This window comes from Euprymna scolopes, chromosome 5 (genome assembly GCF_053919585.1).
Source record: "Euprymna scolopes isolate OS-2025 chromosome 5, ASM5391958v1, whole genome shotgun sequence".
NCBI classification, from domain to species: Eukaryota; Metazoa; Mollusca; class Cephalopoda; order Sepiida; family Sepiolidae; genus Euprymna; species Euprymna scolopes.
This window is the reverse complement of record NC_136486.1, coordinates 167,834,306-167,860,943: the sequence shown is the minus strand read 5'-3', so window position 1 is coordinate 167,860,943 and position 26,638 is coordinate 167,834,306. Positions and strand designations below refer to the sequence as shown.

The 26,638-nt window shown below is 31.6% G+C and overlaps 1 protein-coding gene and 1 pseudogene across 4 annotated transcripts in view; one reads left to right on the top strand and one right to left on the bottom strand.

The window, feature by feature from the left end:
• LOC145277034 (uncharacterized) overlaps positions 1 to 26,638 on the top strand; it is a 297,662-nt gene that overhangs the window by 240,990 nt on the left and 30,034 nt on the right. For all 4 annotated transcript variants that reach the window (XM_080128657.1, XM_080128659.1, XM_080128656.1 and 1 more), the window contains exon 6: positions 10,404 to 10,822. In XM_080128657.1, coding sequence (XP_079984783.1) covers positions 10,404 to 10,822 — 419 coding nt within the window. The remainder of the gene's footprint in view (positions 1 to 10,403; positions 10,823 to 26,638) is intronic.
• On the bottom strand, positions 13,628 to 13,764 carry LOC145277326 (U2 spliceosomal RNA; annotated as a pseudogene).

Sequence of the window (26,638 nt, the reverse complement as noted above, 5' to 3'; positions counted from 1 at the left end):
ATTTTATTTTTTTTAAATCACTAGAAAACTTTATTTCAGATTTAAAACACCATTAGATTAAATATGTATAACAGGAATGGGATTTTTTGTTTTCGGTTATTCATTATGAGAAAATAAAATATGTAATATTCTTTTTCAAGTACTACAGCTGTGATCAAATGGCTTATCAACAATTTTTATATTGCTAAATTGAATGAATACCATCCTTGTATCAGGACACTAATTTGTTCAGCTGTATTACCTCTAGCTAAGCTGTTACCTGTCACACACATCTAGATGGACTGTTTATTTATAGCATGTGGGATTATTTAGCAGCCATCTATTTTAAGTATTAACTAGGTTTGACATTGCTTAACATCAGTGATTCAGTGTTTCAACACGATTTGCTTGTGACCATATTGTTTGGTCATGAAATTATTGAATAAAATTGATATAAAACTATAACTATTTTTTATAAAGATAATGTTGTTTTCCTTTATATTCATAAAATGATTGAATGTAATTAGTTCTCAAAACATTCTTTTAATACACACTGATTTGCAAAGAATTTTAAAGGCATAAATGACTTCTGATTCAGCAGTTTAAATGCTCCCAAATTCCTTTCAAATCTCAAATGGTTGCAAAGAAATTGCTCCCTCCTTAACAAAATTAAAATTACTAATTTGTATGAAGAAACTGAAATGCATTCTGATAGATTTAATTTCATAATTAAATATTTTTTTAAATAAGATTTTTAAAAAGTTTGTTTTGTGCTATTGCATTATTTTATTTCTACCAATAATCAATTAATAGTAAGTAAAAACATAATTTATGTTGACACGAGAAAGTCACTCACACACACATGAATAAAGTTATTTCAATTTTATTGATGTAGAGATGATTGTAAATAAATGTATGAAATGGTAAATTAAGAATGTTTAAATTCTTAGTCTTTAATCAATCTTTATACTTTTCTTAAGATGGCCATTTTAATTTTTCATTGGTTATGATTAAGATGAAGAAATTCTCCAAGTATCAAACAAAAAACATTCCCTTAATTTATAATAATAGATATACTAATTTATAATAGATATATTAATAGAAGGCAGAAAGTAAAATCAAAATATTTTATTCAATTTAAATACTTTATGAAGATGCTTTAGAATAATGAAGAATTACATTTAAAAGACTGAAAATTCGCCATAGCAGACAAGGCTCTCCAGTAAAAAAAAAAAAAGGGACAACAATTAAATGTTAATTAGTACATTAATTAAAAATTGGAGACAGAAAAACCTAAAGTCACAAAGCATTTTATATAAAATAGAATCCAACCATTTAAGAGAGAGAGAGAGAGAGAGAGAGAGAGAGAGAGAGAGAGAGAGAGAGAGAGAGAGAGAGAGAGAGAGAGAGAGCAACAAAATATCTTATATAATATTATATAAATATAATATTTTTATGTATGACCTATTTTCTTTTTTCATACTAAAAACATTAATTAAGCTTACAAGAAATTAAAAAGTATGATGAATTTTTTTCTTAAATTTGTATCCTTAGAACTCACACTGTTTTACTTTTTGAAACATTTTCTTATTAAAAGAGAATTTTATTTGATTTAAAAATTAGCTCCAGTTTTTGATTTAAACACATTATTTAAAGGAGGTAAAACATATCACTTTTATGTCCACTTTTGAAGGAGCGGGAGCGGGGGGGGGGGAATAAAAATTTCGCATTTATTTTGATCTATACAACATTTGTTTCTTGTGGTTCCTTTGTAAATAGGAAAATCAATCGAATATTTTTTTGGTGTAAGTGTTTTAACTAAAACAAACACAAGTGAAAACAATTATGTTTTGGATGAGGAAATTATTATTGAGGATACTAATAATTTTGATAGTTTAAAAAAAAATTTTTTTTTTAATAAAAATTACAATATTTGTAATCTGATCATTTGGAATCATAGTTCTGAAACTGCCTTTTCTTTACCTTTGTAAAACAAACAAACAAACAAACAGAATTCTGAGATGTGGTAGGAATTATAAGGAAAGCGTTATTAAATTTTTTTTTTTTTTGGTGTACAACAGCAAATAATTACATTGGGCCTGATCATTTCAAAGGTTTGTTACGCAAAATGCTGACCAAACTAGGGACCATTAGATTTTCAAAAATGGATGGGAACGACAAAAACTAACAAAAGGATCAGTAGAAGCCCAAACAGAGGATCACAACGGAATTACCAGCACATCAACGTGACATAGACAAAAGACAAAACTGCGAACAAGCAAAATTTTTTTTTGTGAATGTCATCAATGATTCACGGCTGAAACAACTCACCTGCATAACTAGCAACACAGATTAGTCGACTGTCTCAAGTAGTTCCCATGTTTTGTTGGCCTCCCTTGTTTGGGGAAAGCCAAAAAAAATCAATGCAGACACAACAGGTATTCTGCCTAATGAAGATGGCCATCACCAGCAGAGAAAGTAGGCAATTCATTTTGCATATCAGTTCCGCTACATTTTTTTAATGGATTTCAAATTGTATCAAACTTGAAACGTATAATAATCTTTTTTTTTTATAAATTACATTTTCACCCCAAACAAGGCACATTGCTACTTTGGTGTAAGGGGCTACTATCAGGGACCTAAGTTACAGAGGTACTATCTAGGGAGTTTAGCAGCAAGATGTCTGTTCACATTATACTTGAACTTCTGCATGTCAGTACAGTACTGCATGTCAGTACTACTCATAGTTTCAATTACTCAAAGTATATTTACAAATAACAACCAGAGTTAAGATGAGTTGGTTGAATTGCCAACCAAATTTTCATGAATTATAAGTAGAATGATGAGTCAGAGTAATCTCATTGATTTAAGAGTCTGAAAGAGAAAAAATTAGTGGATTCCAACTAAAATACAAAAAAGCTGGACATAATTAAAAATGCTTCAAAACAACAACAAAAAGGAATAAAATAAAATCTTAATGACATTAAGATTTTCATAATATATAGGGACGAAAGGCAAAGGCGTGTTTTTGTATGTCCAGCAATGGTGGGGTTCTTGAGGGGGGGGGGTAGTATATTTTAGAACTTTTTATATACTCTCTAGATTGTAACATCTACGATTAGTGAACGGTCATTGTCTCTACATTTATTTTGAACCAGTTTTTTCAAAACAAAAACAAAAAAAAAAACAAAAAAAAAACCTGGTTTCCAGTGTTTGTTTGTCTTTTTCGTATAAACAAAGCGAAACTGAATTGAATCAAATCAGCTCACTGGCCTATTCATTGGTTTCTCCAACAGCATGGGGAAACAAACAAATAAATGAAACAGCGGAAAGCTGAGCTGGCCTTCAGCCAACGTTTTTTCTACACCTGTGTATTCATTTAGCAAGTCAACTTTTTGATTGACATCGCTAAATTTGAACACTTTTCACTTCCTATGGTCTCGTAGCGTAGTGGTAAGATGTTACATTTTCTTTCACTTTCTTTTCCACCTTCGGGTTTGTCACAGGTTCGAGCCTTGTTCTCTACTAACACCTTTTTTTTTTTTTTATTATTTACACCTCAAACACCCGGGCAACGCGGGGTACCCCCGCTAGTCATAATATATAACTTAAAAATACAAAAAATGAAATTCTTTAAATTTCATTAATTAAAAAATATGTTGAATTCATGAAAGACATTCTCAATTTACAATCAAAAGTTTATAAATAATAAATTTATCAGAGGCCTGCAGTATTAATGCTGGAGTCCCTCAAGGGTTAATTCTGGGCCCAACTCTCTTCCTGATCTCCATCAATGACCTCCCTAAACACATACTTAAATCATTCGTTGACATCTATGCTGATGACACGACCATCTACGGCAACACATCAAAGGCTGTAAATGACAAAGTTCTCTCTGATTCTCTCTCCTCTGATCTCGAGCGCGTGGTTCAGTGGGGGAAGACGTGGCTGATTACCTTTAATGCATCTAAAACCAAACTCCTATCCTTACATCATCAACGCTCTGATCCCCATCTGGCATCAATTGGTATGGATGGCTCTCGTCTGGGAGAGGCCCTGTGTTTTGACAAGCTTCTGGGTTTGACCTTTACTCCTGATCTGAAATGGAACACGTACATCAAGTCTGTTGCCAAGGCCGCTGGAAAGATGGTGGGATCCTTCTACCGCTCCAGAAAAGATCTCACTACCGATGCAATTCTCTATCTATATAAAAGCCAAGTACGTCCAAGGATGGAATACTGCTGCCATATCTGGGCAGGAGCTGCTAAAAACAGCCTATCCTGCCTTGACAGAGTACAAAATAGACTTCGTGGCTTAGTGTGGAATGCCCTTTTCTCTACCCTGCAACCTCTCTCCCACAGAAGAGACGTTGCGAGCCTATCCTTGTTTTATCGTTATTTCCATGGCAGGTGCTCGTCTGAACTCCAATCTCTGGTCTCCCCTCGCCAATCTTTCATGAAAAACACCCGTCTAGCTGAATCCACTGTGAAAAGTTTCCCCCACTCTATATCTGTGCCTAAATCAAAACGTGAATTCCATGAACAAAGCTTGTTTCTTAGAACTGCACACCTGTGGAATTCTGTTCTGTCTGCCTGCTTCCCACCTGACTACAACTTGGATGTCTTCAAGTCCAACGTTAACAAATTCCTAATGAACCGCCTCCTTAAGTAAACACTTCATCAAATCTCCACTAACGTACTGTACTTGCAATAACCCTTATCCCTGAGTGGCTTCCGGGCCTTGATAAGTGGTGACCACCGTGTAAAAAAAAAAAAAAATATTGGTGAAAGGATATTGGTTTTGTAGGAGTTTGATCTTAAAAAGTTTTACCAGTCTGAGTTACACACACACACACACACACACACACACACACACACACACACACACACACACACACACACACACACACACACACACACACACACACACGTTTAAGTTTATGAATCAAGTTGAGAGATTCCATTGAAATAGTCATGTGCTTTCTTTTCATCTGTAACTTTTTTTTCCAATCGGAATCGGAATCATTCTCATTTACATATATTAAGGGAAGAGAAATTTGATATTTCATGTTTATGAAGTGTTAAAATCAATTTAAAACATTAAGCAAATTGTATATGTTACTAATTGCTGCATACAAAATTTTAATTATTTTCTATGCAAGAGAAACACATTGACTTCAACAGTCAAAAGTAGAATGACTTTTCAATTAAACACAAAATATCATGAAACAATCGACTAAAAATAAGCCTACTATGAAATATGAAATGCCAAATGTTAAAAACTTCAAATAGGGTAACATATATGGATGGCTAAGGGTAACACTCGTCTACTTGAAAATACTTTATTATTTTTATCTCTCCCAATTATGTAAACTTGTTTTAATTAAAAAATATTATTAGTTTTCATTTAAGTATGCTTTAATGCAAGTGTGGAACCACCTCTTTGTCATCACTACTCTCAGGTCGACTATGTTCTGGGATCTTAATACCTGCCAGGGTCCCATCTCTTGATCAGAAACTATCATTTACAAACTATACACCTGCAGAATAAAATCTACTAACCACACACGCGCATATATATATATATATATATACACACACACACACACACACACACACACACACACATATATATGTGTGTGTGTATATATATATATATATATATATATATATATATATATATATATATATATATATGCACCTTTGTCATTAAATGACTCAGTGATGTTGATATGTCGTTAATCTCAACAATTGACCGACTAACCAATTTATGTTACCATTTAAAAAGATATCAAAGTTATTAGTAACAATAAAAAAGAAAAAAGTTTTAGGAAGAAAAAATTAAAGGAAATAATATTTACAATATAAATTAGAATATTTGAGAATTATTCCGTGCAATCTGCAACATCATAATAAAATGTAATGTTTTGCAAACAGAATTATTGCTATGTTGCAGAGTATGAAAGAAGTATACTATTTTGACTTGAATCGCTACAATGTATAATTTGGATTATTTAAAGTGATTATTTATTTACGTTATATTACATTCACGTTTCAGCTAATGTAAGCTCTGACCTGCTATTTTTTTTAACTTAAAAAGTTTCTAGTGGAACTTGGGAATTTCAGACACCTGAACTGAACCTTTTATTTAATGCATGAGAGTAGATTTTTCTCATTCTGTCAACCATGACCGTGCACATGTGTTAATTTTATTATTAATCATTTGCAGTAAGAATTGAACCTTCAACCTTCATAAGACTTAAAACTGTTTGTTAATCAATTCCATTAAAAAAAAAATTTTTTTTAAGCCACAGGTTTATTTGAGCAATTCTAGAATGGATTTTGTGAATTTTAACCTCATATTGCTTAAATGTATTGGTATTTTTAATATAGAATTATTCCGATAATTTTTCCTAGTTACATTGACTGAAACATGAAAATAAGAACTGAGATAAGAATAATGATGTAAATATTTCAAGTAATCTGAATTATCAATCTTCATCTTAGAAATTTCAAAACATAAAGTGTCTGTTGTTGCCTTTAATTTTATGAAATTTATTGAACAAAAAAAAGCTGTGATCAGCAAATAGAAAGCAGATATTAATCTACAGATTGCTTGATTAAGAAAAAGAAATGTTAAAAGGCGAAACAGTTATGAAATTCTTCTTTCCACTGACATTCACTGAAAATAAAATTATTATTTTCATTAGAATCTATAATCAAAATAAATTTGATACATTAGTGTAAAGTCATAAAACGTTAATGACACTGTTAGTGAGAATTAATGAATATATATATATATTGTGATAAAATAAGAGAAAGGTTTTTAATCATGGAGAGTAATAATAAGTAAGAATAATATTTTAATAATAAAAATTGGAGACACACTATGTAAATGTTCTAATAATGAGTCATGTTTTTTTTTTTGTTATGTGGGGGGAGTGAACTAGTGGATATCTGCAAAATGTTTATTGAATAGTCTTGATTTCATTTACTTCAAATCTACTTGTGATGTATTGTAATATAAAAATCAACAGATATTAAAATAAAAAAAAAATTCGATTATGAAATGCTAAATAGCATTTTTTACATGCAAATCTGGTGAAAAAAAGTATTTTGACTATATAAAAAAAAAATGAGCGGAAAAATGTTATTACAGGATTATTGAGAAGGTATAAATTTTTAAGTTCTTGTCCAGTATTCCCTCTATATTAAATAAATAAATAAATAAAGAAAGAAAGAAATAAAAAAATACCTGTAGGATGTATATATCCGTGATAAAGCGAAAATATCACATTGCAAAATTTATGTAAATTGATCAAATAGTTTTATTTTTAAATAAAAACATTAAATTTTATCTAGAGTAACTGTCTAGTCCTCCATTATGAAAAAAAAAATCTTAAAAAGAAAAAACAAGGAATATAACTACAATAATTCATATTATATTTATGTTGTAATGCTTAAGAATTCACATTAATTGCTTAATTGATTTACTTTCTTGATAAAAATAAAACTACTTAATCAATTTACATGATTTTTGGAATATATTTTCGTTTTGTCAGGGATATGTAGATCATACATATTTATTTTTGTTTTTAAATATAAAAGGAATTCTTGACAAAAACATTTTTTTACGCATCATAATAGCTTTTTCAATGTTTGTAGTCAACATTCACTACTTTATTTCTTGTAAAGAGTTCTACAGCTCAAAATAATATTGATAAATGCTTGGCCTATTGGGTAGGAACAAAGTGTAGTGTCTGTTTTGATACTACATTTCATCTTTTCTGTCTTCAGTAAGTAAAGGAGAATAATTCTAGATTGCAAGAATTTTAATTTTTGTTCTAATCAAAAATCCTTCTTTTTAGGAGCTGGATTTTTTCCACTTCAAAAATTGACTTTGTGTCTAACTCTACCCTGGTAGGGAAACTAGTATATAATAACACAGAAGATTTTAGTAACATAGATGTGACCCATATGTTCAATATTTCTATGCTAGAAGTGAAGAATTTTTCCATTTTTCCATTTCAATATTTCTATGCTAGAATTGAAGAATTTTTCCATTTTTCCATTTCAATATGCAGAATTGAAGAATTTTTCCATTGGCAAAATCTTTCCTTCAAATGGCATTTAATCGTAAATTCATGTTAAAAATAGCAACGAAAAGTTAAGACGGATCCAATGTTTACTCGAAATAAAATTCAAGATGATTTATGTGCAACAGTTAATATCAGTAATTAGGGCACTATTTCTTATTTGGAATTTGATTTAGTTAAAAAAAAAAAAAAAGGAAAAAATATAAACAAATCTATGATGTATGTACCAGTCATATTCCAAAAATGGCGTAAATTGATCAAGTAGTTTTTATTTAACTACAAAAATCAAATTTTATGACGGGCAAGATGGAGGCTGGGAGCTGTTCCAATTTATTTGCCTCCCCACAAGGGCAGAGTTAGACATAAGGTCGGTTTTTACTGTGGGGAAAACCCAACTCCCAAAAAAGAACACTGGATAGGAACAAAAATAAAAATTGTCTCAGTCAAGAAAGATTTCCCCCCATTTACAGAGGACAGAAAAGGTGAAGTGTAGTAGAACAGATACTACACTTTGCTGCTAGCCAAAAGGTCAAGACTGGGAGCTGTTATTTTGAAATGTGCTAAAATTCAAGGGCGGCAACTCTATTCAACTACTATGATTTTGTTAGCATTCAAAATAATAAACACTTTTTAATACTAAAAATCACAAAATGTGACTTTCTTATTTAAAAAAACAACAACAAAAAAACAAAAAAAACCCAAATACAACGATTTGATCAATTTACATGATTTTTGGAATATAACATTTTTGTTCTGTGAGGGGTATTTACATCATAAGATTTTTCTATATTTTAATTTTTTTAAGTCAAATTTCTAAATAAGAGCCAACATACCTGAAGCAATAAACTATAGAGATATCATTTAAAACTATGTATCTCACAGAAAACGATTCTGTCACCTGGAAGACAAGGGATTTTCTGATAAAGTCCACAAATAAGGATTTAATGAAGTCTAATTCTTTATGGAAAAAAATTCTTTCTATTCAAACATAAAAGTTTTGTTCATCATACAGCTTTTCATGGATTGAGGAAAGATGGCTGACTGTTTATTTAAAGAAAAACGCAATCATTACAGCAACTTACAGATGTTACAGTATCATTGTTTTGGAATATTTCTCTCCCAATTAAATGTACTTATTTTAAATGAATGAAGGAAGCTGCAACATGCAATGCATTGGAGTATTTTGAGAGCTAATTTATCCTGTTTTTGAGAGTGGTTAGCTTGTTCCACAAAATAATCCAAAACACAAGTGTTATTAATTAATAATGATGTGACATGCTTCTCTGGTTTTGTTCAGTCTCCTCATCTGTGGAGAATTTATGACAGTCTGAGATTCAAAGATTTCTAAAAAAACATCTCTAAGCAGTAATTCAAAATCCTAGCAGAACATAGAAATAAGTTCTAAAATATATACAAACAATCTTGATTTAAAAAAAACAAACAAAAACATTTCCCATTATTTCATTCTGTATTTTATGCTTAAAAGTAACTTCTTTGTGTTAACATTTCATCAAAATACATTTTTTTAATATAAATTTGAAGTAAGAATTTGGAGTTGATTTATTTAACCATTTGCAAATATCTAAATACCCCTCTCTTTCTCGCTGTTTTCTTGTAAATTAATCATTCATTTTAAAAACTGGACGATTAATATTTAAGTTATATTACTTGATGGCTATTTGTTGGATGATTTGATAGAAATAAATAAATAAATATTTATCAAATCTTGTCCTGAAAACCATAATCTAATTTAGATTTCTTTCATTAAATGTTAAAAACGATAACAAACCTATTGTCTTAGCAAAACTACGAATCAACCTTCCAATGATTGCGGTTACTTTTGAAAGATTCTTAGCATTGTAAAGTTTTCTTGAATAATATTGTAAATAAATGATTCTAGAATTCTGCATGCTATTCTACAGTAGAACCCTGGCATACTGTGGTCCTAGTTTACTTCTTGTTTTTTTTTTTTTTTTTTTTTTTTTTTCCAGATTACGATGTGTGAATACTATGTTTTTCCAGCCCCTGGTTACGGTATTTGCCCCGCCTTACAGTGTTTATTTATAATGTTATTTGATTATATACATGTGTATTATATACTGTACTGTATTTTGTTACTAATTTTTAATGTCATATCCCGGGGTTCTACTGTACTTGTATAGCTTTTAACAGAATTACATTTCTGGGTGTTTATTATTAGAATATATTCTAAAACAATATTTCTTTGCCTTTATTATTTTTCTAAATTCCTTTTTTAGAATATAAAGTAAATGAAAAATATAATACTGATTATTATTATTATTTTTATTTATTTTTTAATATTTTCTAGCCGGATCCATCCCTGTCTGGTGATAGCCAAATTGGTGAAAATGCCTTCAAATGGCCTGAAGAAGAGTTCTTGTCTTCTACACTAGGGTCATCAGAAAATGACTGCAGTGATTCCTTGCCTCTTATCAAATCTCAAACATTAATAACTCCAGCAGCAGCAACAGCAGCAACTGCAGCAGTTCCCGTAACGGCCACGGTAGCAGCTGTTGGAACCCCTACTGAGTATAGCCAAGCAGCTTCTCTTGTTCCTGCAACGGCGTCCATCAACACTGTGGCTGGCTCTCAACAGGTTGCGGCTCTTCTGTCGCCACAGTCAGCCAATTTTGGACAAGTTCAGTTGGTTCAACCAGGATGCAGCTCAGGGCTGTCTCAAGAACAAAAATCCTCTTATCAAAACACTTTTGCATCACTTGGTCAAGGGTAAGTAAAATAAATGTATTAAAAAGTTTTTATTTTAATGTTTCAATTTGTTGATGATGGTGGTGTTGGCAGCAGTGGTGATGGTGGCAATGGTGGTGAACACAATTATTATAAAGTTACTTTATCAACTTAACGTGCAATGCCTCATTGTATCGCTTTCGAATGGTTGGATTATTTTTTGCTGCGTAAAATAAAAATGATGATTTATTTAAAATGTTGTATTGAGCATTTCATTAATTTGCAGGAAAATAATCAACACTTCTAATAACAATTACCTAAACATTTTGCATTTATTAATTACATTCTGATTAATTTTTATCATTTATCCGTTTTTTTTTCTCTTCAATTTGCTGTTAAAAGATTTAAACATTAGAATATACATAAAATGATTTTTCAGTTAAGAGATTTTTTTTCTTCATTTCTCTGGTCTCAAAACTTATATATATAAAACTAAATAATTTATTTTAATCAGTACTGGAGTTAAAGGATCAATCTATGATATGGTACCCCCACTTGGAAACCACTCTTTGAAAGAAATTAACACATTGGTTTACTCTTACATTCACTAATGATCAAATGATTATTCAATTTAATAAAATTGTCAGCATTTTTGTATAAATAAAACAGATGTATACGTGTCTGTGTGTAAATATTTAACCAATAAATACTCAAACTACTGGTTACATAACACTGTAATTAACAGGAAATAGTAATCATATACCAAGGATGGTTTATGATGAGTAAAATTTTAGTGTGGATTGATGAATAGTGCATACAGAAATATGTCAAGAAGTTGAAATGAAAAATGTTCATTTTGATTTGCCGACATATTTCTGTTACTTTTGCCCATGCGAAAATTCATTCGTAGCTAGAAGTGGTTTAATTAAAAGTTTATCTTACCTGTCGCTGTAGTAATAAATATGAAATCTGCATGGATTAAAGTATATTTAAGCGTCTTTTACACCCCACCCCTATATTCAGCAAATGATTAATTTTATAAGTAATAAAAGTTTTCAAAGAGTTTAACTTTAAGAAATTTAAGTCTCGACACATACTCATTAATGTTTTTGTTATTAATATCTTATTACGTTTTTTTTTACCCTTTATTAAACCATAGTCATAAAACTGTTAGTAATAGACAGAGGCTACTTAGCTAATTAAGGAATCTGACTCAATAGAAGTTTTGCAACAACATTTTAACTAAGAGAATAAAAGAAGGAAACCATCCGTTTTTGGGGCTTCACAAGTTTACAACCCCCCCCCCTTCCCTACCTCTCCCCATTGTAGGGATTTTGGAGGTAGGTAATAGATGATGCTAGCAACGACCATCTTTTGTTATGAATTGATTGTGAATGTACGCAGCAAAGTATGCATGTGATGTAAGTGAGATCTTTTCCTTCACCTTTCTCTCTCCTGCGTCAAAATCTATATAATAAAATAGTCCGACCAAATAATGACTGTGTGTTTGTCATAATGTTTTTATGTGAACATTTAAAATAACTATTTTTAAACAATCATATTCAGGTAATGTAATGACTAAACTTGATAAAATTTTACTTTCACAAAAGTATGAATTCATCTGTTTTCTCTCTGAGATTAGGAAACTAGTGTAAGAGAGGTAAAAATATGAATAACATCCGTTTACCCATAACAACATAGCATTATGATTAAAGCTATATATTATATATTAGCGTCAGGAAAGATATCCATCCTATAGAACATTTTGCCTCAAATAAGGAAATTGCTTACAAAGAAACCTGATCAGCAGGTAAAACATGCCATCATATAAAACAGGTGTTAAACCGAGGATGATGACAAATTATATTAATAATTTAATTAAAAATACCCTGGCCGCCATTTCTTGGCTTTTACCTGCTTATTATTTATAAATTTAAGAGTTTGAAAGAAATCTCAAGCATATTTATCGGATATAAATATTAACAATTTGAAAAGCGTCCATTTTATTGTAAAACAGATTTGTTTTAAGGATATATATATATATTCCTTCAATTAACTATCTTTTCAAACATATAAATATTTTCTTACAAGAAATTAACAGAAAAGACAAAAGGAGAAGTGTCAACGAGCAGGACAAAAATGAAAGTAAAAAGACCCAAGTAATGCTGTGTAGTTACTTGTCAGTATATTTTTAAACTTTTCAATGATCCAATTCAATTTTTGAGATGTGATGAAACAATATATGCTTATGACAACTAATGACATTTGTGATTGTGGAGTTTGCCTGTTTGAATTCGGGACTATTTCATCAGTTCTACTCATACCTTTATATTATATCATCAGCCTACTGTGCCGAATAGGGCCAAGCCTCTATATTTGACATTAGTGAAATCATTCTAGAGAAAGATATGCTTGTCAATCAGCCAACACTTTTTCGAAATTACTTTTCAACCGATTTAAGGGTTTAATTATGCAAGTTTATATACAAAAAAAAAAATGTTTTTACTGTTTTCTACTCCATTGCCATGTCCGTAATGTAGTTATCAAAAAGTTGCATAGATGTTTACATTAAACAATGCCGATAGCCATTAGTCGCATGCTCTTGTGTAATGAATGAATGTGTGAATGTAGGATTGACATGAAATTCTTAAAGATAAACTAAAATGACCGAAAAATGGCCTGAAATGACTTAAATAAATAAAAAGTAAATGACTTAGAATGACTTTAACGAACTTAAGGATGAATTGAATGACCTTAAGAATGACTTGAATGCTTAAAAAATAACTGGAATACTTCAAAAACAACTTGAATTATCTGGAGAATGACTTGGAGACTGACTGGTTGTAAAGTGGGTGATCATTTTACATTAAATTAATACAGAAAAGTGATCCCCCACTTTATATCACAAAGTTACAAACATAAGTACAGCATGTAGTAAGAACAAATACCACACTTTGATCTTGGCCAAAAGGCCAAGAAAAGCTTAAAGAGCTAAGAACAGACCTTTGATCTTAACCAAAAAGGCTAAGCACAAAAGTGTTACGGACAGACCGACCGACTGACAGACAGACGGACGGTGTGACTTATAGAGTCGCTTGTACGTGACTAAAAATCATCTAAATTCAATAGATTTTTTACGGTTTAGAACATTCTTTCTTAACTTGATGCCAATATTATTTCTAATGCTCTAGTAATTCATAACACTCTGACTTTGGTTTTTGACTTTCTTGAGATAAAAAACATTAATATAAAAACATTTCTCATCTCAGTTTTAATTAAAACAATTATTTATTTTATTTTTATTTTTTCTCTATTTTTCGGACATTAAAATAAACCTTGTTTTAGAACAATATTAAAAAAATTTAGATTGCTTTTGTGTACACTTAACTCCCAACATATTTTTATTTGCCAATTCAAAATAAATCATTATTGTGGGCACTGCATCATTACTTTATTATGAATATATAAGATCACAAAATTCAATTTAAAAGAATTTTTTTATCATTTTATTCTCGCTGGGAATAGGGTATCCTACATGATGTAAGATATCCACTTCTATCTCATACATTAAAACTGAGAGATCTTTTTAAGATTCTATTTGTCCCTTTAAGTACAATTGTTTGTTTCTCTCTTGCACTTGGTTCATCAGGTATATTTGCCAGGTAGTTTTTGGAATTCTTTTGCATAAGGCTAGTTGCTCCTATAATTACTGGAATGATGGGGATCCCAAGATTCCAGTTTCTTTGTATGTCATACATAAAACTTTAGTATCTTTTCACTCTCAGCTTTATTTAACCTAGTATTATTGGGAGGCACTAACTTCTACTAAAGTTGTTTCTTTCTCCTTGTCCCATATCACTATGTCAGAGTTGATAGCTTTGTTTTCTGTAAGAATGGCATAGTCATAGTGGATGATGTATGACTTATTTCTGTTCTTTTTCTGGTATATGTTCCTAGGACTTGCTGCTACATTCGATTTACACACACTATTGTGTTGCATTGTGTAGTAGCTGTCCTCCAGCAGAACTTTACAGCTGGATGTCAGGTGTGATCCAATATGTGTTCTCTAAAAATTAATCAACAATTTGAAATAAAGCATCTTGTTTGGATTTTTAAAATGTTTTGGAGAAACATTTACATAAAAATATACAATAGTTAAGACAGCATCAAATGAGATGTGAATAAAAACAAAATGGTGAATTGTTAGTCTACTGAAGTCAACATTACATTCAAATGTCTCATTTATCTGTATTGCATAATTATAAGTTATTCATGTTTTTCTTTTTTTTTTGGGAAATAATGTTGTATTAAAAATGTATTTATTAAAATAAGTGAAAGTGAAAAAGTAAAGAAATTCCATATTTATATGCAGCCACTTTCTTTTTCTAATAGTTTTTTCATATGATGAATGCATTCTTCAAGAATTTACAATTATAAACTCTGGATTGGTTAATTATTGTGAGAATCAGCTTCATTGGAATGCATATAATTTGCACATTGTTACTATTATAAAGTTTTATAGTGAAAATTTTATTTAGAAAGAATTTCGTTTTTAGTGACTAATATAATACCATTTTTTTTTTTTACTCTTTATGACCTGAGTTATGATGTAGATTAAAAAATAATTATTGTTAATTTTAGTTAATTTAAAGGGTAATGATACTATGATTGTTTTCAAACTGGAAAACTTATGAAGTTCAATAGTTAAACTACCACTAAGAATTTTTGCATTTCACAAACTTTGATTATTATCCATAATGTTTGAAAATAGTGTGTCTATGACAACAAATAATATCCTTCCATCTCTGAGACTGATGGTGGCATACTGAATGTAAGCAATGGACAGTTGCAATCTGGAGGTATCTGCCATCTATCCAGACACTGAACTGATATGTACAAAGCATGTTTGAATCAATTCTCACTTCATTTATCTGGTTATATTCATTTATTTACAACTGAACGAATTAGTTCAACCAGGTCACAAAGGGTTAATAAAGCATTTTAAAAAATATAAAACAAATTTCATTAGTATATTTTCAGAAGTTTGATATTTTTCTAAAAATCTTGAGATTCTTTATTGATGATATTCAAAAAAAGTTAACTATTTTCCGGTTTGAACATTGTTATTGGATATTTATTATATTTATTGTCCAAATCATAAAAATCGATACAAATTAATATGTAAATGCCAAACACTTACTAATAAAACTAACATAAGTATTTGGTATTAAGAAAGTGGTTAAATATTTTACTTTTCACCTTATTGGTATGTATGAGTGTTTGTGCGTGTGCATGCTTATTACTTTGCTTGAATATACTTGCTATCACTTGATGTACATTTTTATACCAAATTCAAACCCTAACGCTTAGAATCAATAAGATTGTTGCTGCTTATATCACTGCATGATTTGATATTTTCCCCATATTTAATATTTCTTGAAACATCCTTTTGAGAAATTTCAAGAAAACAAATCAACGGAATGTACAGTTTGACGTTATTAAAACATTATTAAAAATAATTGAACAGTAAATAATAAGTGCATAATTTTGTAACAGAATAATTAATATCAAGGTCATCTTATTAATAATATGGGAAACCATAAAATAAACATGTTAATAAATCACCTTGTGTGGATCAAAGTGTTCTAAGGATTATAATTTTTAGTAAGACTAAATTTTTGAAAGATCTGAATTCATTGAAATCTAAGAATTTAAGTAATATTTTAATTTTATAATCAAAATACAATATTCATTGCTGGCTTTATATTTTTAAAAATACTTTTATTCTACAAATTTTGATTATTTTTCAAGGTAACATTTTCATAATTAAATGACTGAAAATATAAATCAGTTATTGCCTTGTTGTTTACATATTCTAAAAGGCTGTAAGAATACTACTACTACTATCAAGTTTGGATGACTACATCCCTTTGATTTAGTATACGCTTATTAGCAACGTTGCAGTCATGCTAAGTAAAGGATTATGTATCCTAATGATTTCCTCATTTAAACATTCAGTTTCTTGTATACCCATCCACAGGAGCACATAATTACATGAAAATCTTAGATTCTAAAAGACAAGTTACAGAATCAACCAAAAACAATCTAATGTTTATGTGATGGATTTGGTTCTTCAAACAAAATTTTTAAAGACGGTTTAAAGGTTCAGAAATGTTGAATTGCATATATTGTTAGCAGAAGATCACTCTGCTGGCTTTGATGATAGTTTCACCTGTAATGCATATTAAGAGTAAATAACTTGAAGCGTCTTAGACTTCGACTAGAATATATGTGACTGTGATATTACATGTGGAGAAGAGATAATGTTCTGTTTTTGTGTGTTAGCCTTTATAAAGACAAGTGCTTCCTATATCTACCTCTACTCACAGGTGAAAGTGAGTGTGTATAAATATCTGGTCACAGTTCATAAGGAATAGAAACCTTGTATCATCTATTATATACTTATTTGAAAGAAGCAGTCCATATGCAGTCAGACAAAATGATGGAAGAATGCTAATCAAACGAAAAGGCAACATTAAAAAGTGTTAAAAAATTAAAACTAAATGGTTTAGATTCTAATCTCCGTGTAAACTTTAGAGGGAGATTATTCATTTCTACAATAGTGGAAAGCACTATCCAAAATAGGCCTTCTTCTCTTCCTAAACATTGTTAAAGCTTTGGTTGGATTGTTGTTTTATTAGTGTCAGGACAGTTAGTCAAAATTTGGGAATCAAAACTTTTAAAGATACCAGTATTGGAAAAATTTGAACTTAATTTCTAATTCCAAAAATGATTAAAACAATTTTTTTAATCAATATTTGTTTTTAAACTATCAGTAAAACTAAAATCTATAGATCATAACATAAAAAATACAATGTTGTGTTAAATTAAGTATAAATAAATTTGTAAGTTTAGTTATTTTTATGCCCCTCTGTGATAAGACTTTCTCTGTTCTTAGATTTTAATTTTTCATGTCTGATTGAAAAAAAAAAAAAAAAAAAAAAAAAATCAAAATATATAAAAGTTGGGTTGGGATAGAAATAGAAGGCAATAAAATCAAAGACTAGTACTAAAAATGATTCGTGGTTATTGATATTATTGAAGCTGTTTGGCAGTTTCGTTGTAAAGACGGAAGTTTCTAAGAAATATTAAATTCACTCTATATAACTTTCATCATTCTCATATTCAATGATTATGCAGAAGCTTGATTCTAATATGCACGTCACTGACATAACTAAGTAAATATGATTTTGTTCATAAATTTAACATTTGAATGTTTTAAATATCTTGTTAAATGTTTTACTTAAATCACAATGTATTTTTGATTTAAATGGATGTATCTTGTATATTTATGACATTCAGATTTAAGTTTGACTTGAAATGTGGTAGTTTTGTAAAATTGTAATTTGAAATTTTAGTTTGCAATTGGAATTTACTGAATATCTTTGATATTCATTTTTTAAAAAGTCACTTTTTGTTCTCGAACAATAATTTAGAAAGTATTGTTTTTTTTAATTATTAGATGAATTTGTGTCGAATTATTATATAAAATGTTGCAAAATCTTAAGTTAATACAATATACATTATATTTCATTCTTTATTGATATGTTTAAAACTTGAAACATGTTAGTTTTCATTTTTCGTTAAGGTATGTATGCTTTTGTCTTGTTGTTTATGACATCATCACACAGATGGACAGACACTTTGTTGAATCTCAGTTGTTTCTAAAAAGGCAAATTTTAACATCAAATTTGCATTTTTTTTTTTTTTAACTAAAACTAAAACTCCATGTTCATGTCTTTTAATAATTTACAAACATATTTGAAACAAAATTCCTCAAAACATTTTCCTCTATTTTATTTTTATGATTTTTGTGAAAAGTATTTTGCTTCCTTGGAATTTTCTCAAAGTGTCTCCCTTCCAGCTTGCTCTGTGTCAATGATGTTTGAAGTGTCCCACGCTCAACTACCTGTTGTTAATATTTTTTCTAAGGTGAGTACAATCAGCTGACAATATAGCCTCTTCATCTGCCTGAGCCTTTTCTTTAGAATATGGCTGATCCCTTTGATTATTACTTTCTTATGGTGAACACAACAGCAAAAACACAAGAATCCCTAGGCTAACTGGAAAATTTCAACCATTATTCTTTGCGGACATCTGTCAGATATCCTTTTCCCTATTCTTCCTACCACCAATGCCACTGCTGTTGTTGCTATTACTACTACTATTACTACTACCACCACTTCAAACTTTTTACATCTTTACTATTCCTACTGGGTTTTGATTGAATCACTTTGCTCAACAGAATTGCTTTTAACCATTTTTACAAGACTTTGTTCTACCCACAGGGTCACAGAGCATAATTCTTTCTTTTTTTTATGCCAGTTATCTGTTCTTGGTCAACCAATTGGTTGATTGGTAATTTGACTGGTTGCTTATCAATATCAACATTGCTCACTTCACTACCTTCCACCTCTCTTTCCAAATCACTTTTGACCTTGTCACCCCTTTTTTGTTTCTATCACCTTTTTAAATATCCATTGTACTTATTGCCCGACAAAAACAAAGCTTCAAGCATGTTAACCTGTTTCTCCATTATGAGTTTCTATCATAAAAATTGACAAGATTCCATTGTTAGAACTTTTCCTATAACCTGTCACTTTTCCGATTTGTTTGCTGTCATATAACTTACGTTTCTGCATGGTGTTACTTACATTGAGATGAGTAATTTTTTTGAAGACTGTCCTATTTAGATGCTTTGATTAGTTTTCTGAAATATACAAGAAATTATACTTTATGTGAAAGGCACATCATGATTTCACTATCAATTTGACTTTTATTATTTTGAAATATTTGATTTCAATAACGGAAAGGTATTTTTCGATTTGAAATGCACAATAGTCACTGACAGTTTTATTTGTTGTATTTCAAAATGAAATGTGTTTAGTGAATTCTTTTATAGCGTTATTAGTTCACTTTCAGAAATCTTTTTATTCTAAATCTTTCAGAGAATTCATACTAAAAGTTTTAAATACATTTGAATACAATATTAGTAAATAAGGTTTAGATTATACAGATAAAAACTGAAATGCATCTTTTATACATTTTCATTTTAATTAAAAATGATATCTAGTTCATTAATATAAAAATATAACTTAATGGCTTGATGCTTATAGACGATCCTCACCAATGGCAGATTATCTCATCATTATTGAATACATTTATTAAATGTTGTAAGGAGTACTGGCATGCGATTGGTAAAAAACACTGACTTACTTTATTAACTATCTTTTAAAGATTACAAAATAATGAGCTTTGTATTTTATTTTAATTTTTAATGTTTTCCTTTTGAAGCTGGTAGCTTTTCTTCCTTAAAAATAATTACAAATCAATTGGTGATGGATTTTAATTATTTTTGTCAATTATCATTTAATAACTAGTTTGCATGAAATCAATCATAACCATTTTCACTGCATACCAACTTATCTACAATTTTTATAATTCAAGTCATTTGAAAAACATAAACATGTGTTGTTTCATTTACAAACAATACTAATGTATCAGTCAGCTCTTGCTGATTAATGCTACTGTTTACTTAAACATGTACTGAATTTTTTCCATAGTGTTAAAGGTAAAAGAATTACTATTTGTATATACAGATATTAATACATAAACATGATGCTTATTATTATATTAAAAACTTAGATTTAACTTTCTAGCAGAAATTCTTTGGTTTATACACTTTGTTTTCAGAATCTTAATTTCTTTAAACTAATTTTACTATGACTTTAGATATGTCCTGTAGGCCATATATGTCTCTTTATCCACGATTCTCTCTGTTGACACTCCCCCCTCCCACTTTTAAGGGAGACACATCTGCAGAATTTGTTTCAAATCTATCAGATATTTAATAATTAATACTAACATTTTTGAGAAATATGATTTGAGATTTGAACACTGTTTATAATTAACATAGAATTAAAATTAAATACGCAATTGTTATAAAAAAACTACTGATGTATTTTAATTTGTAAAATGGGTTTATCATTGTTATGTATATATGCATATTTTCTGTCCTCTAAAATTTTCAGACTGTTTTTCTTTTATTCTTTATTTTTTCACCACATTTACCTTAAAATACAATATATATATATGTTTGATTTTTTTTGTATATTATTTTTTGTTTTTTTAGTCTCATATCTATGAATTACTTTTCAAATTCTTCTTTTTTTTTTTTTTTGCTTTATATAAGTGATTTCAGTTTTTAATTTTTATTTGTTTGCACATAACTTCAAGGTAGGCAACTCTTATTATACTCATTGATTTAAAATGAGCTCCCTCCCCCTGCTGATTTTTATTTTTTGTTTTAAAGAAGGTTTGAAACGATTTTGTTTTAAGAGCAATGCATGATAGTTGATGGTTTCCAAGTTTATTTTTTATAATAGAATTTTGAAACTTGGACTTTTTAATTAGCTAAATTATTTGATTTTATATTTTTAATTAATTTTACAAATTGTAATGAAAGATATACACAATATTTGATGAGATTATTTTATGAATAGAAATTCTATTTTACTCAAAGTATGAATACTTTCCCATCATTCAACTTTTTAGTTGTTAAATTTTAATATTAAATGTAAATGTTAAAACAGAAAATTGCTAAAGCAGACTATTAGTAAAATGGTGTTTAGATTCTTACCCCTCTTTCCAATTGTGTTCTTTGGTTAAACACATCCAACTTGAAATTGAATATTATTCTTTGCGCAGCGATAGAACTTTCGATTTTGTTTCATTTCTGTTTCCCACCATTTGTCGCCATCAGTGGATGCCTTCCAATTTTGATCATCTTTTGTTTTTTTACAGCCAACAACATTGACACATTAGCAGGACATTATTTACTATCTTTATCTTCTTACCATATTGTAGGTTAAATATTTAAAAAAATAAAGTGAACACCATTTTTATTCATTAATCATTTATAAAGTCATAAACAGTATCCTGTCATTTTGTTGACTTGAGCAATTTTAATTAAAATTGTGGAAATTAGATGTATTAAAATAAAAAGCATGCAAAAAGTAGATTTTTAAAACTGCTCAAGTCAACAAAATGACAGAATACTGTTTATGATTTTTATTAGATTATTAGAATTGGGAAAGAGTTAGTAGGGGAAGCTGAGTGAGATGAGCAGAACCTTTAGGTGTTATTGTAGGAATGTTAAAAGCTGCAGGTGAACCAGACATTAAGATGATCACAAACTTTAAAAAAATCAGATCAGGTTTCACCGAAAGAGTGAGACAATAGTACAATTGTGAATTGTTATAAGAATAAAAGGGAAGCATTCGATAGAGATAATTACAGAGGCTTAATATTGATGGATCAGCGATTGAAATTGATTGAGAGAATAATTGAGTAGCAAGGGTTAGGAGTTAATGGAATACGTTCAGGAAACTTCTGTCGTTACTAACGAGCAGAGTATTACCACTGTCAACCAAGGACAGCATCTACCAGGCATGTGTAAGCAGTATGATGATGTATGGAAATGAAATCTTGCCAGTGAGGGTTGAGGATATGCAATGCATGGGAAGAAATTATATGAGAATCATACGATAGATGTGTGATATGAGTGTCAAAGGAAAGCGTAGTTCTGATGTCCTCAGAGGAAGATTAAATTCAGACAATATAGAGGTATGTGTTCAGAAGAGTAGACTGATAGTTTGACCACGTTGAAAGAATGGATGAAAGTTCTTGGGTTAGTAGATGTAAAACAGTTGAGGTAGTCGGTTCAGTTCACAGGGGAAGCCGAAGGAAAACATGGAATGAAGTGATAAAAATGTTTTGGAGAGGAAGAGGGATAAATAAAGACCTTGGTAGAGATAGGTTAGTTTGGAAGTCAATTTCTAAAACACATGCTAGCATGTAAAAGGGGAGACATTGAATGTGGGGAGGAGGAGGAGGAGGAGGAGCAGTTCATTTTGAAATGAGTAAAATCTCACTTTAAATATTTCTTAATAAGTTTCTTGCATTGCAATATTATAGTTTTATTTTTTTAAACAAGTTATGGAAAGTAATTTATATCTGATCTACCCCTGCATTCAGTGTTTAAAAAGGATGTGTCCTCTATAGTATCAGACCTGACCAAATGGTTAATTGTAGGCATAGACCGATTCATACCAGCAAAAAAATTCCAACAAAAACCTAACAGCCAGCCATGCTTCTCCCCAGAATGTGCTGCTGCCATCGTGCACAGAAATCACTTTTTCCAGAGTTACCAACGTAATAGATGTACTGAGACTAAAGCTGCTTTCAGGACTGCCAGCAACCACTGTAAAAGAGTAATAACACATGCAAGAGAGCTATATGCTCAGTCCGTTAAATCCAAAGTAGTTGAGCAACGGCTTGGTTCACACCAGTTTTGGCAAATAGCAAACAGGATCCTGAACAGAAGCGTGCGTTCTATCCCAACCATCATCAATGCACCTGAAGTCATATCGTCAGCATCAGACAAGGCTAAACTTTGCAGTTAATTCTACCCGATGCGACCAAGGCCATCAACTCCCCGTATTTCCTCCTATAACAAACAACACGCTATGCAACATACAAATATCTGTGCTTGAGGTCGCCAAGCTAAGCAAGAACCTTGATTCCAGTAAAGCAACTGGCCCCGACGGCATTCCAATTATAGTGTTGAAAAAAGCTTCAACCAGAACTTGCCCCCATATTTACAAAACTGTTTAAGTGTAGTCTTAAGGAGAAGTGCTTCCCAACACCCTGGAAAACCTCATCAGTATGGCCTGTATTTAAAAATTCAGGCAAAAAGTCATCTCCCTCTCAGTACAGACCAATAAGTCTCCTGTGTGTCATGAGTAAGTTGTTGGAATCCATATTAAATAAAGAAATAGTCAACCACCTCAACAGAAACAACCTTCTTAGTGACATGCAATATGTTTTCTGTTCTGCCCAAAGGCTTCCTTTCTAGGGCAATTGCTCTTGACATATCAAAGGCCCTCGACAAAGTATGGCATAAGGGCCCACTTCACAAGATTTCCAGCTACAGCATCACTGGAAATTAAATCATTTCTCTCTGATAGGCTCATAAGAGTAGTGGTTGATGGGCAGAAATCAGAGGGCCAGAGCATTAGTGCTGGTGTCCCTCAGGGTTCCATCCTGGGCCCAACTCTCTTCCTGATCTACATCAATGATCTCCCAAAACACATACTTAAATCATTCATTGACATCTATGCTGATGACACGACCATCTATGGCAACACATCAAAGGCTGTAAATGACAAAGTTCTCTCTGATTCTCTCTCCTCTGATCTTGAGCGCACAGTACAGTGGGGGAAGAGGTAGCTGGTTGCTTTTAATGCATCTAAAACCAAGCTCCTATCTTTACATCATCAATGCTCTGATCCCCATCTGGCATCAATTGAAATGGATGGCTCTCGTCCAGGGGAGGATCCATGTTTTGATAAGCTTCTGGGATTGACCTTTACTCCTGACCTGAAATGGAATACGTACATCAAGTCAGTTACGAAGGTCGCTGGAAAAATGATAGGATCCTTCTACCGCTTCAGAAGATATCTCACTGCTGATGCAATTCTCTATCTATATAAATGCCAAGTACGTCCAAGAATGGAGTACTGCTGCCACATCTGGGCAGGAGCTGCTAAAAACAGCCTATCCTGTCTTGACAGAGTACAAAATAGCTTAGTTGGGAATGCCCTTTTCTCTTCCCTGCAACCTCTCTCCCACAGGAGAGTCCCAACTATGGGTTAAATAGTAACTGATGTGAAAACAACAAATATATTCTACTAAAAAAATTTTTCTTCCAAATCTTTGGATTCGGCATTAAATAACCCAAAAGGGTTGATATGCTGTAAAACAACCAACCAACCCACAGGAGAGACCTTGCGAGCCTTTCTTTGTTTTATCGTTACTTCCATGGCAAGTGCTCGTCTGAGCTCCAATCTTTGGTCCCCTCTCACCAATCTTTCCCGATAAACAACCGTCTAGCTGAAACCACTGTCAAAAATTTTCCCCACTCTTTATCTATGCCAAAACCAAAACGTAGATTCTATGAACAAAGCTTCTTTCGTTTGCTTGTTTCCCACCTGACTACAACTTACCCGACCTCATCCCAGCTGTGCTATTAAAAAAGTGCTCAGCTGAAGTAGCTCCAGTTCTCTCCAAACTCTACAACAAATGCCTTAATGAATCTTGCTTTCCGAGCTGTTGGAAAACTGCTTCTGTGGTACCAGTATTCAAGAATTCTGGCGAAAGAACTGACCCATTAAATTATCGCCCTATTAGCCTCCTCCCACTTTTTGCCAAAATATTTGAGAACTTAATTAACCATGCTCTAGTCCAGCACCTTACAGATGCTAAACTTCTGAACGACCATCAATATGGATTTAGACAAGCCCGTTCCACGGCAGACATCCTCACTGTAATCTCTGAACGCATATACCATTCACTGGACAAAGCGGGAGAGGGCAGAGCGGTAGCTCTAGATATATGTAAGGCTTTTGACAGGGTATTGCATGAGGGTCTCCTCAGGAAGATTAGATCTTACGGTATCACTGGTAGAATACTTAACATAATTAAATCCTTCTTAGATAAGAGAAAAATCCAGGTTGTCCTCGACGGTCGTACATCTAAACAATATGATATAAATGCGGGAGTGCCCCAGGGATCTATCCTTGGACCTCTGCTGTTCCTGATATTCATAAATGACCTCCCCGACAAAATTTCCTCTGAGATGGGTATATATGCTGATGACACCACACTCTATAGCAGGCACGACAGGAAAACAAATGAACATATATCTAAAGTAATGACAGAAACACTAGAGGATGACCTCCAATCAGTAGTGGAATGGGGACAAAAATGGATGGTAACGTTCAATGCCACCAAGACAAAACTGGTTTCATTCAATAATTACAAGAAACCTTCTCTATCACCTATAGCAATGGCCAACGACTCTTTATCTGAGAGTACGTCTCTCAAGCTCCTTGGCCTAACGTTCACAGGAAACATGAGTTGGAACAATTACATCGAGGGCATTGCCAGGGCCGCTGCAAGGAAGGTGGGCTCTCTCTACCGTGCTAAAAAACTTCTAACACCCGAAAGTATCCTGTACCTCTATAAGGCCACTATTCGCCCATGTATGGAGTATTGCTGTCATATTTGGGCCGGTGCATCGGCTACTAGTCTCTCGCTCCTTGACAGGGTTCAAAAGAGAGTCACAAATCTGATAGGCCCTAAACTGGCATCTAAACTTCAGCCTCTGTCCCATCGTCGAAACGTTACATCCCTCTGCCTGTTCTACAAGTATTATAATGGTGAATGCTCGGAAGAACTGCAAGCACTTGTGCCCCCACGACGTGAACACCCTCGACAGACCTGACAAGCTGCAAATTCCCACCCCCACACTGTAGAGATCGCTAGATGTAAAAGATCTTTCTACTCCAGTAGTTTCTTCCCCAGAACTGCTAGACTTTGGAATTCCATTCCAGGTCACTGCTTCCCCAACTGTACTGACATGCATAAGTTCAAGTGTAACGTGAACCAACATCTCGCTGCCCTAATCCCTACATAGTACCCCAGTATATTTTCCCCTGATAGTAGCCCCCTACACCAAAGTGGCAATGTGCCTTGTTTGGGGTGAAAATGTAATTAAAAAAAAAAAAAAAAAAAAAAACTTGGATGTCTTTAAGTCCAACATAAACAAATTCCTGATGAAACGCCCTCTTAAGTAAGACACTTTATCAAATCCCAATACTAACGATTACTACGATACTATCCCAATAACCGCAATGACCCTTATCCCTGAGTGGCTTCCAGGCCTTGATAAGTGGT